The sequence below is a fragment of the Channa argus genome, chromosome 6 (assembly GCF_033026475.1).
Source record: "Channa argus isolate prfri chromosome 6, Channa argus male v1.0, whole genome shotgun sequence".
In the NCBI taxonomy this organism is placed as follows: domain Eukaryota; kingdom Metazoa; phylum Chordata; class Actinopteri; order Anabantiformes; family Channidae; genus Channa; species Channa argus.
This window is the reverse complement of record NC_090202.1, coordinates 29,339,703-29,356,249: the sequence shown is the minus strand read 5'-3', so window position 1 is coordinate 29,356,249 and position 16,547 is coordinate 29,339,703. Positions and strand designations below refer to the sequence as shown.

The 16,547-nt window shown below is 41.2% G+C and overlaps 2 protein-coding genes across 3 annotated transcripts; one reads left to right on the top strand and one right to left on the bottom strand.

The window, feature by feature from the left end:
- Window positions 1-117: 117 nt before the first annotated feature.
- spint2 (serine peptidase inhibitor, Kunitz type, 2) lies at window positions 118-7,990 on the bottom strand. The gene is made up of 9 exons (XM_067506262.1): window positions 7,429-7,990; window positions 5,107-5,277; window positions 3,301-3,372; window positions 3,123-3,191; window positions 2,690-2,713; window positions 2,343-2,504; window positions 2,205-2,249; window positions 1,542-1,647; window positions 118-1,464 (listed from the first exon to the last, which is right to left on the bottom strand). Exons 1-9 carry the CDS (start codon window positions 7,868-7,870, stop codon window positions 1,374-1,376), a joined length of 1,182 nt encoding a protein of 393 aa, XP_067362363.1. The 5' UTR covers window positions 7,871-7,990; the 3' UTR covers window positions 118-1,373.
- Window positions 7,991-9,454: 1,464 nt separating this feature from the next.
- Window positions 9,455-15,956, top strand: LOC137128372 (protein phosphatase 1 regulatory subunit 14A-like). Of its 2 annotated transcripts, XM_067506270.1 has the most exons (5): window positions 9,455-9,586; window positions 9,910-10,135; window positions 12,935-13,015; window positions 13,173-13,205; window positions 15,151-15,956. In XM_067506270.1, the coding sequence occupies exons 2-5, from the start codon at window positions 9,944-9,946 to the stop codon at window positions 15,286-15,288; spliced, it is 444 nt and encodes a 147-aa protein (XP_067362371.1). In that variant the 5' UTR covers window positions 9,455-9,586; window positions 9,910-9,943; the 3' UTR covers window positions 15,289-15,956. The 2 variants fall into 2 exon arrangements, with proteins under 2 accessions (XP_067362371.1, XP_067362372.1); XM_067506271.1 differs by lacking the exon at window positions 9,455-9,586 and having other exon boundaries at window positions 9,593-10,135; window positions 12,941-13,015.
- The last annotated feature ends 591 nt before the right edge of the window (window positions 15,957-16,547 follow it).

The window sequence follows — 16,547 nt, the reverse complement described above, 5'->3', positions numbered from 1 at the left end:
AACCACAAGAAAAAAAAAATAAGAGTGATAAACAACAGCCACAAAACAACTACATTTAAGTAAGGTTCTGGTTGTCTCTTGTGTCCATACATAAATAGGTGAAGTAAGGACCAAACGTTTAGTGTCAAATGTTTTATTGATAGAGTTCAGCAGAGTCAACACGTGAGGCAAATTACCTGACACAGTTTGTGATACAGCATAAAAGTAGAATTTAAAACCTTCCTTATGTCAAAAATTACCATTGTGACTAAACAGACTTTTGTTTAGTGAATTACAGTATCATATTCAATCCTTCATTATTTAATAAACAGTTTATGTTCCAGTCACACAATTTCAAACAGTTATGACCTATTTATAATCGAAGATTTGAGAAAAAAAAAAAAAGAAAAACCTCTTCTCAATAATAGCAAACATCAGTTAAAAAATTGTTTTCTATCTATTATTTGTGTTCATTTATAAGCTCCTATTTAAAGGTTGCAGCTATTAAACTCTTTAGAATTATGTTTTTAAAAGAAGTTAGTGGATGTGATTATTATTATTATTATTATTATTATTATTAACAGATGCAATTTTTAATCATGTGAACCCAACATTTTTTGAATATACAGTAAAATAATCGTTTTATTCTTTAAATTTGCAAAAACGTTTTTTTTTGGGCTGCAGCTCAGATACATAAAGTTAAACTTTAATAAAACAAGCTCAGTGTGAACACAGAGCTCAATCATCATCATTCAAATGTCACAAGCATCCCTTTAATCAATAAAATCATTAATAAATTACACTGTGATCAATGATTTTGAGCAAATGCAGATTCAGTGGTTCTCAGCCTGCAGGGTGGCAATGTCCAGATGGATACTGGGAAATGTAGGCTCCACAGTTTTTGACAAGAATTCTGAACTTTTGTTTAAACGATTTAGTTTTAATCTTTCAGTTCTTTGCTCACATATCAAGACTTCAAACTTTGTATTGAGAAAAGTAATGTGGATGTTTTCTTGTTGTTTTTGGATGTAGTTCTTCACTGAGGACTGAGTCATTGACCGTGAAGATTTGTTAACTTAAAACAGTAGAAAACTGTAAAAGATGAATTGTTTAGTGTTATGTTTAAAGTTATTTTCTTATTTAATTTTTAACTGTGCAATCATTGAAATGCGTCACACTTTCTGATCAGAGATTTTCATTAAGTGGTTAAAAGATAAGCAGAGAGAACCACTGACTGGAACTTCAGGAAACTAAAACTATATGAATCAGGATAATTAGTGCAACAACAGTTTTCTCTTATTTAAAGTCTGACCAACACCTTTGATTCCACCTCTGACCCATAACCTCTTCACTGAGTGTGGTTACAGAAAGAAATGCAGATCCAGGGTTCCATCCTAGGCCTTGTCTGGTTTGGGGCTGTCAGGGACGCTTAGAGACTCCTGAGATGAGCATGTGTCTCCTTCCGGCAGCAGCTCTTGTTTATCACTGCAAAGACAGACAGAGGAGACATGTTTTATACTGACAGCATGAGACAGGTGTTAAACACTGACGGGTAACTTTACCTTGAAGATGAATGCCAAGAGCGACGGTGACGTCTCAGAGACACGATGACGACAGCCACCAGCAGCAGAGCAGAGATGACCGCCAGAGTGATGAAAAGGAAGAACGCTGGAGACCACAGAGAGGAAGACTGGTGTCATACACAGGGATTTTATTGCAAAAAATACTGTCAGAAACAAATGGGAAAATTATGGGAAAATGGGAAATTATCCAATGCCATTGACTGTGTTTACATGAACTTTCAGAAACCGGGTTACTGGAAATCTGCCTATATATACAGCACCAGCTACTTTAATTCATTCTTTCACTCAGCAGCTTGTTCCTATCTGCAGCCTTTGGTTACGCACATGTGCAGTAGGAGAAAGACGATTAGACACCTGGTTACGTGTATACATGGCAGAGAAATCAGTGTTTTCTAACAGAAATCTATCAGGGGAAACCAGATTCCCTAATCTCCTATCCCGATTTCAGAAACCAGCTTTTCAGAGTAACCTGATTTCTTTTACTGTTAGGTCTTTTATTTTGTGGAACAACAGTGTTTATTTCCTGATAAAATCAGTTTCTAACTAAATCAGAACTGAGGTCACATTTTAATCAGGAAACAAACTGTTTTTAGATCAGGACCAAATAAAGCCAAGTCTGATCAGGTTAAGGTGAAAACTCACCCGCAGTTCTGTCTTGATGATCTTCCCTATGGCTGTTGAAGAAGACTGAAAGAGAAGGACAACATTAGACAGAGATTCACTTGTATAGGTACAGACAGGTGCTCCTCACCTGTATAGTCACAGACAGGTGTGACTCACTTGTACAGGCAGCGGTGCAGCTCTCCTTGCTGTCGTAGTTGTTCTTGTTCCCTCTGCAGCCTCCATAGGTGAACGTCTCACAGTCACCTGTCTTGCGGTTGTAGAACCAGCGACGAAACGCTGCTCTGCAGGGCCCAGCCTCAGGCTCCAACTCGCACTGCACTGATTGGACAATGCAGACAGGTATATTATATTAAAACAACTGATGTTTTGTGTGTGTGTGACAACAAGGTTAAAGGGAGAAGCAGGTCTAAATGTAAGAAATGGTCTCTGGCCTTGGTTTCTGCTGTAAACATGATGGAGCGCACGTGTGAAAACAGGGAAAGGAGAGAAAAGCAAGAACGTACCAGCGTATTCGTTGGCCGACATTTCTGCAGAAGAGAAGAGAAAACACAAGTCATGAGACAGACGCAGGTGGTTAATCCTCAAACTTATTAAACATCAACTTGTCTGTGGAACTTCTCTACTTTTCTCTACTGCCATTCTGTATCTTTGATATCTGTCTTCTTTAGTCTCTGTTTGTCCTGTCCCTCATCTTCCGTCTGTCCCTGTTTTTCTTCATTCTGTCCCTTTACTGTCACAAACGTTCAAACCAATGTGAAAGTGTTTTATCAGGAACACACAGCTATCTGGGTCAGAGTAAATCAGTGCAGACGCACATCTCTGGATCCTGCAGAAACCCATTGTCCTCAGGACAAAAACTTCAAACAAAACCTGCAGTCTGTTGTAATATAATAATCAAGTCACTTTGTGTAAAGTAATTAGACAGCTGTGTCTTACCAGTCTCGTGGTTGTGAACAGACTCTGTAGTTTCAAACTCAGCTGGACTATCAGCTTCCTTAGAAAGTTCTGGACCAGCACAGACACAACAACATTAATAATACTGATACTGTGTAGTGCTAATACTACACTTCTACTACTACCAGTAGTTGATCTGCAGCAGTACAGAGGTGATTACCTGGATAGAAGGCTGGAGCCATTCGAGGAGATTTGGCAGCAGGATCAGGAGTCAAGTCATTGAGAACTGGACCTGAACACACACATAGACTGGTCAGTTATACTGGTGTGACTGGTTTAATCTCCAGTAATGATGTTTAGTGGCTCAACAAAGCTTAGCACCACGTCAGCTTAGTGCAGATAAAGTTGTGTTGATTTCTTGTTATTGTGTAGTGTAACACACACGCACACCCTGATGATCAAATGTTTATCTTCACACACTCTGAAGGTGAAATGTCACATCTGTCTCTGCTCGTCCACAACCAACTGTAGCCTGAACATTAACCGTGTGTCTTCACTGTGTCACACACCAGCCACTAAAACTTTGTTTCCAGGTGAAATGTCTTTGTCTGTGTAACCAACAGCCGCACGCACGCACGCACATGCACACGCACACGCACACACACACTTTAATCACAGTGAGGTATGAAGCTGACATTAACTTTACCCTAATTACTGATAAGTTTAAAAACTAACCCTGGTTCGTTTGTTAATTATGACCTTAACAGCATAACAGATTAGTTATTTGGTTTATGTTTAATCTCTAATTTGTGTAGAAACATACTCACAAGATGTGAACCATAAAAGCATAATTCTTTTCTGCCCTAAACTCACAAATTTCACTGAGTTAAATAAAGTAGTCTTTGTGCTTCTCTACTGAACTACAAAAAAGGTTTTAAAAGGCTCAGACCTGCACTTCATTTGATCAACGCAGACTCAGGGCTCCAATCGAGCATGAAATGTCACTTTACACATGAAATTTTGTTTTAAAGGTCAGGCTGAACATGAGAAACAAGGCCAGCAGGAAAAACCAGTGTTCGCACAGACTAACACAGACCTGATAAAGTGTGAATTTGCCCTTTGAAACAAACAGAAACATAAGGTGATGAAGAACAAAATGACAGAGACCAACTGTAAATCTGTAGTTTAGTCAGTGTACTCTTCGTGAGGTGTGATTCACACACACACACAGACACATACACACACCTGATGGGAAAAGTGGGAAAAAGGGTTATCGTAACATTACGTACTGTAGTTTTCTATCATAACACAGTGTGAAGGTGACATAATGTCTGTAAAAATCTGATGCAATATTCTTGTTAACTGATCACATTTGCCTCTTGAGGCATGTTCAAAATTATTCTGGACCTGTCATTTTAAAGTAGAACGCGAATTATGGTGGCTTGAGCTTCATGACTAACATGTTATCAGCAGCTTGCTTGAGCTGCTGGAAATATCAAACCATAGTCACTTCGTGTGTTTTTGTGCATGCCACACAGATCTGCTACATTTGGGAGAAAACAAGTATTTTCTAAAGTACTGATTATTTTTGGAAGCATAATTATAGGACCATGAACAGCAGCTGAGCCCTGTTCTGTGTGTAGTTATAAAGCTAAATCAAAGACTTGTCCCTTCAGGGGGTTGAATTTTACACTGGGTGCCCTTCCTGCCGCAACGCTTCCATTTTTATGTCCGGTCTCAGGACCGGCACCAAGTTGGCGCTTGGTGGGTGGGATTCGAACCTGTGGCCTTCTGCATCCCGACCAATGCTCTACCAATGACAGAGCCCCCTAGTTATGAAGCTAAATCAATATTTCTCTGAATTTAAAAGTTCAACACTTATTCACTGAATTTAACTTTATTCCACCTGCATTGGAAGCTTAAAGGTGAGAACCTTTTAGGATCTTATCTGCTGGTCTGTCAGAACATTTATCCGTGTAACACCCGGACTCTTTCATCTAAGGGAAACTCTCCTAACAACAGTTACCTGTGACACCACTGCAGGTCTTCTCACACTCGTCCTGAGAGTCAAAGTTGTTTCCATTTCCATCACAGCCACCGTAGATGAAGCTGCTGCAGCTCTGATCAGTGACGTTGTAGAAGAACTTTGGAAATGCTGCTCGACACGAACCCACCTTCACCGGCTGACGACAGATGACTGAAGAAACAACAGAGTTTGATTAACACATGCTGAATGTGATTCCCCTCTGCATTATTCATGATCCTGATTCAATCTGATGAGGAGTGGCCTGCACACAATCAAAGTAATTCTCAGTGCAGTCTGCTGTGGTCACAGCGAGAACACCACTCACTCGGTTTCCAACTGAAACAAGAAAACCAATCATCTCTTCTTCAGTTCTTTAAATTTGGTCCTAAAACTTTAGCAGAAATGCATTAAATAAAACAGCAACTAGTCTCCTGCTGCTGTCCTGGTTCTAAAACACCAACAACGTTTACCTAACATGATGTGATAGTGAATTTCTTTCAGCTACTCTGAAACCTTGAGTTTGAAGGTTTTGTAGAACTGAGCCTCACAAAACCTGGATGCCCTGGCCCAGTATCAATGGTTACTGGTTTTACTGGGACAAGAACACTGTACTGTTACATGTAGAAAAAGTCCCATCATGAAGAAGTGATAAGAAGCAGGAAGTAACAGGAATAAAGCATGAGAGCCTCTGTCACACCTGAGCATTTCATTTGTTAGAAAGTAACAGGAAGTTGGTTTGAACTGGACCAAAACATTAAACAAAAGCTGTTTGTTGTTACTTTGAATGTGTGGTTAATACAGTGAGTCAGTGCAGAGCTGGAGCTGTGCTACATGTTTTATTCAAAACACCTGATCCCTCATTCAGCATTGTTTATTTAGAGGTCAGGTTTTCAAAGGTAAAAACCTGAGCAACAGGTCTGACCTGAAACTCCACCAGAACAAAACTCAAGTCTGATTTAATCAGCAGGTAAAGAAAATTATGTTCTCTCATCTTTCTGTCACGGCAAGCCTTCGGGTTACAGCTAGAAACTACCGAGGTCAGGTGCGAAAACACAAACTAAAAGTGCATTTCCTGCAGATACACTGTTAGTGTTGGTGCTGTGAGTCTAATCAATCTTGTGTCAGCGTCATGACTCATGTAGTCTGAATATGATCCATCTGTCTAAGTCCTTTCACTATTGTCCTAGATCCTGGATCCAGGTTTTATTGTCCACAGAACAAAAGGACCTCTGTCATTTCAAACCTTCAGTGTGTTTGTGTCAACTTTTGAAATTTTTCAAGTTTCCATCAAAACCTGGTATGTATAGAAACTAGAATACTGTAAGAACCAGACCCAGGTTTGTGGTCTGTTGTGGTCTCTGTAACGGAAACGGCAGGTGAACAAGTCCAAAGTTAAAGTACAACAACAAATTGAAAACAAGTTAAACAGTGAGCATTCAACTTTCATCTGAGAAAACATAAACAGATTTTAATTTGAAAACAGAAAGACAAGAAAAAAGAAGAAAGAAGAAGAAGACGGTGAATTCATCAAGACTGTGGGGGACATTAAACCTGCTGCACACTCACTTTATCTGATTTTACTGGAAACACTAACATCATTTGCAGTAGATCAGTAGGCGTGTTGTTAATGTGACGTTTCTACAATATTTGAATGAGCAACACTTGGTCACCTTTTCAGGTAAACACAGCCGAACCAGATCTGCTGCATTCCTGCTGCTCCTATTCTCGAGGTTGTTGGTCTGAAGTTTAAAAACAATCTCTTGACGACAAAACCTGTGTTTTGAGTTTGTTCAGTGAAAACTGAGACGTTATTTTGCAAGTTCCTTATATTTTCTCACTGAATGTGATCACAGATCAGGTTCCATCTCTCTACAAACAAGCTGTTGTTTCCCAGCATACTGTTCCCTCTCATCCTTATTGATGACCAATAAACAGATGAGCTGAACAAACTTCCCCTTTTTACTAAATTTACTTTTAGTTTGAAGCTTCCAACAACATAAGGAAAATACAACATCAAATAAAACTTCGTGTGCTTTTGAACAGAGACTCATCACTCATGATTTTTTAAATAAATCACTTCCTGTTTCTGCTCTGGCACATTTATTTTTACCTCAGAAGTTTTTTCAAATTTGAAATCAAAAAGATTTTCAAATTGATGAAGAACATTAAATTAATACATTAAAATGTATACATACTTCTATTGTTTGTTTGTTTTTTTACGAATCTACTTCTGCCTATTTCACTGAACCTGCTGTAGTTCGGTTTTGTTCCATTAATCAATAAAGCTAAATTATTCAAAAATGGAAGGAGGTCCGCTCTTACTGTCGTTGGTCTGGTTGGTCTCGACGGCCTTCGGTTCCCTGTCCAACAACAGCGGCAGGATGTGCGGGTTGCCGTCCTGTGCTGCACGGGTTTTCGGATCCACCTTCTTGCGGTAAACTTTGTGCTGGGAGCTGTTCCGGAAGTTGCACTGGTCCTGGCCGTGGACCCAGCAGTTCACTTGCAGACACTGCTTTGGTCCGTCCATCGGGAACCCGACCAGGGCCAGGTCACAGTTTGGATCATTGCAGCACAATTTCTGGCATTCCTCCGGGTTGTATACCGAGACCGCGCGATCCACCATGATCCCTAAGGTCAGCATAGCGACCGGGTCCAGATCCTGATTCGGATCAACGGTCTGGTCCCAGTCACAGCCCAAAGCCAGACCGGAGCAGACCAAGAACCATAGCGCTAGCAGACTCGTGCTGAACCACTTTTCCTTCATGTTCACGATCTGAATCTGGACTCGGGTTCTGTCGAAATTTAAAATCTCCAAGTTAGTTTCTTTCCAATCCGCGGAAACAATGAGCCACTTCCGTCTGCTGGGGCTACTTGTTGTCGTTTTACCTAAGTAACAGGTGCAGTCATCGAGGTCGCGCCCACATCTGCGTCATCGCGCAGAAGGAAGAGACGTTTGTCTTTGGAGAAATAAGAGACCAGAATGTCATGTGTTTTTTCTACTTTTGATGTTATACTTTAGAGAAGCTAGCTCCTAAACCAGACACACCTATATCAATAATCACCAGGTTTTATTTGTAGATCAGAATCAGGATCCAGGCTTCCTCTAGACCTCCTGCCTGGCAGCTCCAACCTCAGCATCCTTCTACCGATATATTCACAGTTTCTCCTCTGAACATGTCCAAACCACCTCAATCTGGCCTCTCTGACTTTTTCTCCAAAACATCTAACATTAGCTGTTCCTCTGATGTCCTCATTTCTGATCCTGTCCATCCTCGTCAATCCCAAAGAGAACCTCAACATCTTAAGCTACCGCCAGTTCTGCATCTTGTCTTTTTTTCAGTGCCACTGTCTCTAAACCGAACAACATTGCTGGTATCACCAGCATTTTGAACACCTTTCCTTTCATTCTCGCTGATACTCTTTTATCCCACAACACACCCTGACATTTTTAAACAGAACCAGGCGCAGTATGAGCAGACATCTGCTCAGCAGACATTCAGATAACACTTCCCCCTGAGACACTGTCCTGTTATCTCCCTGTTTAGGGCAAATCTCGGAGTCTGAATGTGGAGACTGGATCTGCAATGGCTCCTGAAGTCCACAGTCAGAAAACTGAAGGAAAATCTGAATTCTAACATTTATAACTGATCATTGATTATTGAGTTTAATCATGTTTCATGTGGAGGACCTTTCTAAACTTGTTTCATTTTTAAATTAATAAATAAGAGAAACAAACTCCACATTTCTCCACATGGTGGCGCCAGGTGAGGCGGCGCTAGGACCCCGCGGACTGCTCTCATGGTGCCTTTGTGTCAAATCGGAAACTTCTTCAGCGCACTTAACCGTTTGTTGTTGCTATCAAACTGATTTACTGTGATTCTTCACATATTTATATGTATATACTTGACAGGTTGGGGAAGTGGAAAGTGGACAGAGGTGCAACAATCAATATCAAAGAGCATTATATATCTAAATATATATATATATATATATATATATATATATATATATATATATATATACACACACACACACACACACACACACACACACACACACATATATATATATATATATATATATATATATATATATATATATATATATATATATATATATATATATATATATAACGTGTGTATATATATATATATATATATATATATATATAAATAAATGTAGGTTCAGGTAGAAAACACGGGTTCATGTCAAGCAGTAAATTAATAACATTTATTTAAATGTGTTTAATTTTGTTGCTTAACATTAAATTCATGTTCAAAGCTCAATTTATTCAATTTCACTTTGGAAGTTTTGTTCAGTTCTGTGGAGCTTTGTGTTATTCGGATATTGATGGTTGCCGCCTGATGTAGTTTCCTGATCTGACAACCCAAATCCTGTGTCTGAGTGGAGCATATACCCCCGATATTACCTGAACGCACCAGCTGGGCGGGTCCCGCCCTGCTCTGTCTCAGCACCGACGGTATCTCAACCGGACTATTTTCTACCGCTTTTCTATCTTCGTTTGATTCAGAGCGTTAAATATTTTTGATTCTTTTACATTTTCAATATTTTAAAATTTGAGATTAAAGAGAACCACAGATTTTTAATATTTTGTTTATATTTACTCTATTAGTGGTATTATATTATTAGGATTAGTATTAGAAGTAACTTTTACAGGTTTCACTTTTATTTTTTCATATTAATGACTCGGATCCAAACAGTGAAAATATCCAAATAAACCAAAGTTATTTCCATTTTTTTATCCGATTTGGGGATTTTTTGGGGGGGGACTCTCTTCCTTAGGCGGACTATCTGGGTTCGGATCTGAGACGTCTAGATGGCAGCGAACCGGGTGGGACGGCGGGTGAATAAGATGTGTGGTAACCAGTCACCGGGTCGGGATCCAGGTCCAAACCAGCAGCGACGTCAGGCCCGGGTCACCGTCAAGTACAACCGGAGGGAGCTCCAGCGGCGGTTGGACACGGAGAAGTGGCTCGACTGTGGACTGGACCAGCTGTACAGGGGCCGGGTGAGTATCGTAGTATTGTTGCGAAATACTGCAAGAATACTACTGCTGCTTAATACTGCTATTGCAATTCAACTGCAAAATACCACAACTGATACTGCAAACAAAAATACTACTACTTCATGCAAAGAGTATTAATACTGCATGTGGATGTGACAGAAAAATACACCAGGTGAACACATGTATAGATGTTAATTATTTGTATTTCATTTGTATTTGTATTTCAACAACAGAAGCAACGAGCTTCAAAGTCAGGGACAAACATATTCAAACAGATGAAGAAAAGAGTATATCTGAGTGCATGGTTTGAGACGTGACTGTCAGCCTGAGTTCCTCTGAGCTTTGACAGACCTGTGGTGTAACAAACCTGCTCAGCGAACGGGTGATGATTTATATTCAAATGTTGGGATTTTAAAAATAATTTTCAAATGAAGAGCAGTCATGATGGAGTTACTTTGGATCAACTGGACAGCGTTTAGTGGATTGAACGAAACATTTTAAAGACATTTCTGAGAATGTAATGATCTCATTGAGGCAGTTTACAGAGTTCATAGGGCACTGGTGTCACTTGCTGACAATGGTAAGTTCACTCAGGTGTCATCTCTATAAAAGTATCTACTGTCCACAAGTGGAAAAGTTAAAATGTCATGCAGTGGAAAGGAAAGGAGTGCTGTGTGTCATCAGCAGAGTAATGACAGAATGTTAGAACCTGACTGAGAACTGAGCCCTGTCCCAGAAATGTCCAAGTCAGAGAGCAGACAGGAGGATCTGGTTCATAGCGTCACAGGCTGCAGATAGATCAAGTACGTTTAGGACAGAAAAATAAACCACAGGTTCGGCATCCTTGTGGGAAGTCCACAACTGTCAGGAGTGTGTTTGTGTAGAATGAACAGTACTAAAACCGGACAGTTTGGAGTTAAGTTAATGTTACAGGGAGGGAACTATGTGTTGGTAAAGCTGAGAGAAGCTGCAGGATTTCTGCAGAGGACAAGGAGACGAAACAGGGGCTGACAGCTCGAAAGCTGCCGCAGGCTGAGCTCTGGTTCACTGTGTTTTACTATTGTGTCGGGAAGGAGCTCGTGTAAAACACCAGAACCTGTTTCCACTGATGATCCAGGTTTGATCAGTAAAGAGATGTAAAACCCATTTTTTCGCATTATGTATCTATTTATTGTTGATAAGGAAGCAACGCCCTGATGGACAGCAGCAGGACCACAGACATAAAAAGGCTCAGCAGGTTTTTCATTTTTCTCTGACCTGAACCATCTGTGAAGCTTTGTTCTTCTTAATGTGAGCGGTGGTGGTTTCTGATTAGAATAAAACATGTCAAAGTGGACAACGAGACATATGAAGGTTTTGATTTTTACTTTTGCCTCAAACTCAGTAAATAAAGTGAATGCAGCAGGTACACAGAGTCCAGGTGAAACAAGTGAATCACATAACTGACTGCCCCCCCACCCCCTCCCACTCTCAACCCTTTGTCCCTCCATGTGTCTCCTTATGTGTTTGTAAACTACATGGGTTTCATTCATGAGACTGAATCTCCAGGGAGGGTGGAGTTATTGACGAGTCAGAGACTGTAAAAGCTTCATTACTGTGGGGGTTGGGGTTAATGGGGTGGGGGCCTCTCCCACAGACACAGAGGTGGTGGTGAGAATTTGTCAGACTAGATAATCAGATCTTTATTGTCCTGTCCCAGTCTGGACACACATGCTGGTCTGTCTCTGTGTGGTGCCCGGTCCGTCAGTAAACACAGAATTCTGTGTCTCCTGCTGATGTCCAGCAGAGGTGCCTAAGTCTCAGCAGCACAGCTTGATGTTGGACCAACAACAAAGAAGGTTCTTTTGTGACAGAACAAAATAGACCTGATTTATGAGACCAGGAGCTGGGGGCTCACTGTGGTCCCTCAGCAGTCAGCTGATGGGGGTTCAGACCAGGGCCATGATAGATGTCTAGTTGCTCCTGGAGGGGCACCAGTTTGGAACTAATCACGCCAAGCTGGGTCACCTGAGGGAGGGGGTCAAGATCCAAAGCCCCTGTCAGCTTCTGAAGCAGCTGAAGACACAGAGAGTGTTTTTTTAACCTCAGCCTAAGTTTTATTAAATCAATAACTTATAATTAATAATCCACAGGACTTTTTTTGTCACAACAACATCAGGAAAATCAGCTCTCCAAATGCTTCAGCAACAATAATCAAACTGCTGAGACGCTCGTGGACACAAACTGTTAACGACGTCTCACCTATGGTCTTTACGTGATTCAAGGTTCGTCCTAGTCTACTGAGCCGGTTCTGGCCATGTCACGATATTAGTAAAAGAATCGAAAACGTGTTTTCCAAACAAAACCAGCAGTTTGTCTGGTCTGCTCACATGAGCAGTGAGTTAAACACAAACAGTTACCTGCTGGGAGGACAGGAACAGGCTGAGACCAAATATGGACACAGCTACAAAATTTGTGTATATGTGTGTGAGACATTTACAGTAAACAAAGAAAGTTATGCTGGCTTTTAGACACCAATCAAACTGCTGCTCCTCTGAACCTTTCATGTTTGCAGGATCACTTTGGTAGTATTATTAGCATTACTATCTAGTATTTCACAGCAGGTCTTACAGTTTTGTCTTGAAGCTCAGATGTGATGATGTGGAAGTGAAAACATGAAGCAGCATGTCCCACAGGCTGCAGCAGGTACTACAGTCAAATGAAGTCAATTTTTATCTGGAACAACATGAGCTCTCAGAACCTTTGAGACAGTTCAGACCCTTATGAAACCCATCTGTCATTGTCTGTCTCTGTGATGGGCAGGAGCAGGAGATGCCAGACGAGGTGAACATCGATGAACTGTTGGACCTGAAGACGGACGAGGAGAGGATGCACAAACTGAAGGTCACTGAGAAATGACTGCTGTGTGTATGAAGATAATTAGAACTAGGGGGCAGAACCTGCTGCTTGGTACCAGATGTAACTCATGTGCAGGTGATGACACAGAACTAATCAAACTGTGCAACAGTTTGTCTCACATGTCCTGTTTTCATGTTCACAGGAGATTCTTGGCTCGTGTAACAGCAACACAGAGGTAAAACACACATATACACACACACACACTGTTTTTGTTTTGATGTTTGCAATAAATGAAGCAACACATTATTAACTGAGCATCGCCAGGGGTAGAGGAATGTCTGGATACAGGCCAGAGGAGTGAAATGTGTAAACAGCTGACAGTGTTTACTGACCTGTGATCAGTCTGGACAGTTCTACTGTAAAAAAAAGAACATGGTACCTGTGGCTCACCTTGTTTGGTTCCTGGTTCCTCCTGGTCCAACAACAACAACGACAAAGAAGCTCGAACAGTTAATATTTCCGGCTCAGTCTATGCAGGACAAACAGCAGTGGACATTCACGTCTGTCTTACGATAACAGAGGTTCAGTGGCTGCAGCATTACCTGGGGGTATAGTTTGATTCCAGTTGGAGACAAAGTCACTAGCCCGTTTCACAGTTCCCGGTGGGTTTACTGCACCTGTAAGGCACCAGGCTGGTGTAAAGTGGGGGGTCAGAGCCTGAAGTTCTGACAACATTTCTATACACTGATCAGGGTTCAGCACAGCTCCTCTGAGCAGGCACACAAGAATTGGCCTTAAAATTCTAACATCAAATCTTTTACTAAAGGACTAAACATTTTACTTAAGGCAAAAGTAAAAGAACTCTACTAAGAAAAAAATACTGACTACGGTAAGCAGAGTTTTATGGTTATAAGGTCCCTGGACCCAGGTCCTCTTTGTGGAGTTTGAATGTTCTTGATGTGCTTATGTGGGTTTCCTCCGACAGACAAAAACTTGCCCATTAGGTTTATTGGAGACTCAATGTGAGTGTGAATGGTGGTCTCTCTATGTTGGCCCTGAGACAGACTGGAGACCTGGAGTCCATGGTGGATCCCATCTCTCACCCTTTAACAGCTGAGATAGACTCCAGCCCCATGACAATTGCGGAATGAGAGGAGAGGAGAGGAGAGAGGGTCAAGAGTAGGAAAGGAGCTCAGTGCATCGGGGGGTGAAAACACAAACACAGTCTAAGCCTATAGCAGCATAACTATAACTAACTGTATGCTTTATTAAAGAGGAGGGTTTTAAGCCTAGACTTAAAAGTAGAGAGGGTGTCTGCTTCCCGAATCTGAACTGGGAGCTGGTTCCACAGGAGAGGAGCTAGATAGCTAAAGGCTCTACCTCCCATTATACCTTTGGAAATTCTGGGAACCACAAGTAGGCCTGCATTCTGAGATTGAAGTGGTCTACTGTGGTTAGTTGTGAGAGTTGCTGCTGAAAGTCTGAGTCTCTCAGAATTTACCACAGTAATGTGTGATGACACAGTCAGATGTGTTTGTTTGAGCGATGAGACATTGTGTTACGCTGGAGGACAAACAGAAAACATAGAGTGGTTGGATGAAGGCATCAGATGGAGTTTGTCAGTTCTCTGGTGACATGTGTCCTTATGTTTAAATAGACCCACGTCTTACACTTACAGCTGCATTGTCACTGCTGCGCTGCTTTTTACTCCAGTGGAAACAGAAGCAGAAAATCTATTTACTCCCCACTGTGGAGGATTTAAAACTAAAAATATAAAAAGCTGATTACCATGGACATATTAATGTCCACCTACACACAATTGTTCATTTTATCTCCTTAAAATTTAAACCATTGAACATCTAAAGATTTTCCTATTGTCAAATGATCTTCGTCAGGGCTGAAAATCACATCCGCTTAAATAAAACAAGCATTGGACTCAACACACGCACAAAAGTGTGTTATGTTTTTCCTGAATGTTCTTGCTGCCCAAACTTGATGTGATATTAATACTATTTTGGGAAAAACGACACTGTGGCCTTGTGTGTGAACTCAGTCTGAACTGCATCAATGCATAAAGTCAGTTTTCTCCAAAAACCAGAACAACAGAGTTCCTGTAAGTTACAGTGACAGGTAAAGTCTGTAGGTGGTGCTAACATGTCAAATGTCTCTCTGTCCATCAGGGGTTCATCAGTGAGCTGCTGGTGAAGCTGCAGGGTTTACAGAAGCAGGAGGACCTGCACAACGATGGCATTGACCTCCCTCAGCTGCACATCTACCCCACCCGCTCCGGATCAGCCGACAGGGAGGTGCTGCCCTAGAAAACACACGAACACGCACACACACCTTGTACCAAAGCAGGAGGAGCTGGAGTGTAAAACAGCACACCAACCATCTGAACCTGTAGAACCACACAGCTGATACAGAACTGTTTGATTGGTACTGTTTTTGTTGGGTTTTTCATGGTTCTCTGATTTGATTTTGGTTTTTATTGTGCTCAACAGTTCGATGTGGATTTCTGAATTGTTTTTATCCACAATCTTTATTCTTATTTGAACTGTGAAGTAATGTTTGAGGAGCTGGAACCATCAAAAGAAAGTGCTCACAGATGACTCATGGAAAACTGCAGCTTACAGAATATGACCTGATGTCCACGCTGTAACACTCTGTAGTAAGCCATGTCACATTAAAGATTTAAGTTTATCCAACCACACCACATGCTCTACAATGTAAAACCAACACACCTGAGAAACAGCTCAACTCTTGTCAATGTGTGTTCACATAAACTTCCCGATGTACCTTCAGTCTGGCTGAATGTGGACCAGTGATATCAGCAGTGTGGACACTAAAAAAAAAAGTTACAAAAGTTAAGATACTTGCTCAGCTGTTGGAATGTCTGTGATCACACTGGAAACCCTGTGATCTGTCACTTTACATGCTGTTCTGTTTGAAATATATGTGTGAATAAAGGAAGATTGTGCTTCAGTGTTTCTGTTTCAGCACTGAGCCTTTGTAACTACGATGTTCAAAGCACGCTGCAGGATTTCTGGTTCAGATCTCATATCTATGACTCAGCTGCACCACCACCATAGTTTAGTCTTAGCTGCATATTTACCATTTTATGTGTAGTTTGCTTCTACTCTCTGTAAATGTTTGAAAAATAAAAATACAGTCAATGTCTTGGAGATTACTCTGAGACAGCAAAACTGGGATCTCTTTTTGTGAAGCATGGCTCACATGACACGGACACACTTGAGTGGTTTAATAAGTCAAGCTTGTTCTAAATCACATCTGTGGCGACTGTGGCGCAGGAAGGTAGAGCGGTTGTCCACCAATCTCACAGTTGTTGGTTCAATCCCCGGCTCCTCTGGTCACATGTTGAAGTGTCCTTGAGCAAGACACTGAACCCCAACTTAGTTGCTCCCGGTGAGTGTTGGCCAGCTGCATAGCAGCTCCCCCATTGGTGTATGATTGTGAGTGTGAATGGGTAAATAAGAAGCAGTGTAAAACGCTTTGAGTGCCAATAGGTAGAAAAGCGCTATATAAGTGCAGACCATTTACCATTTACATCAGAAGCCTC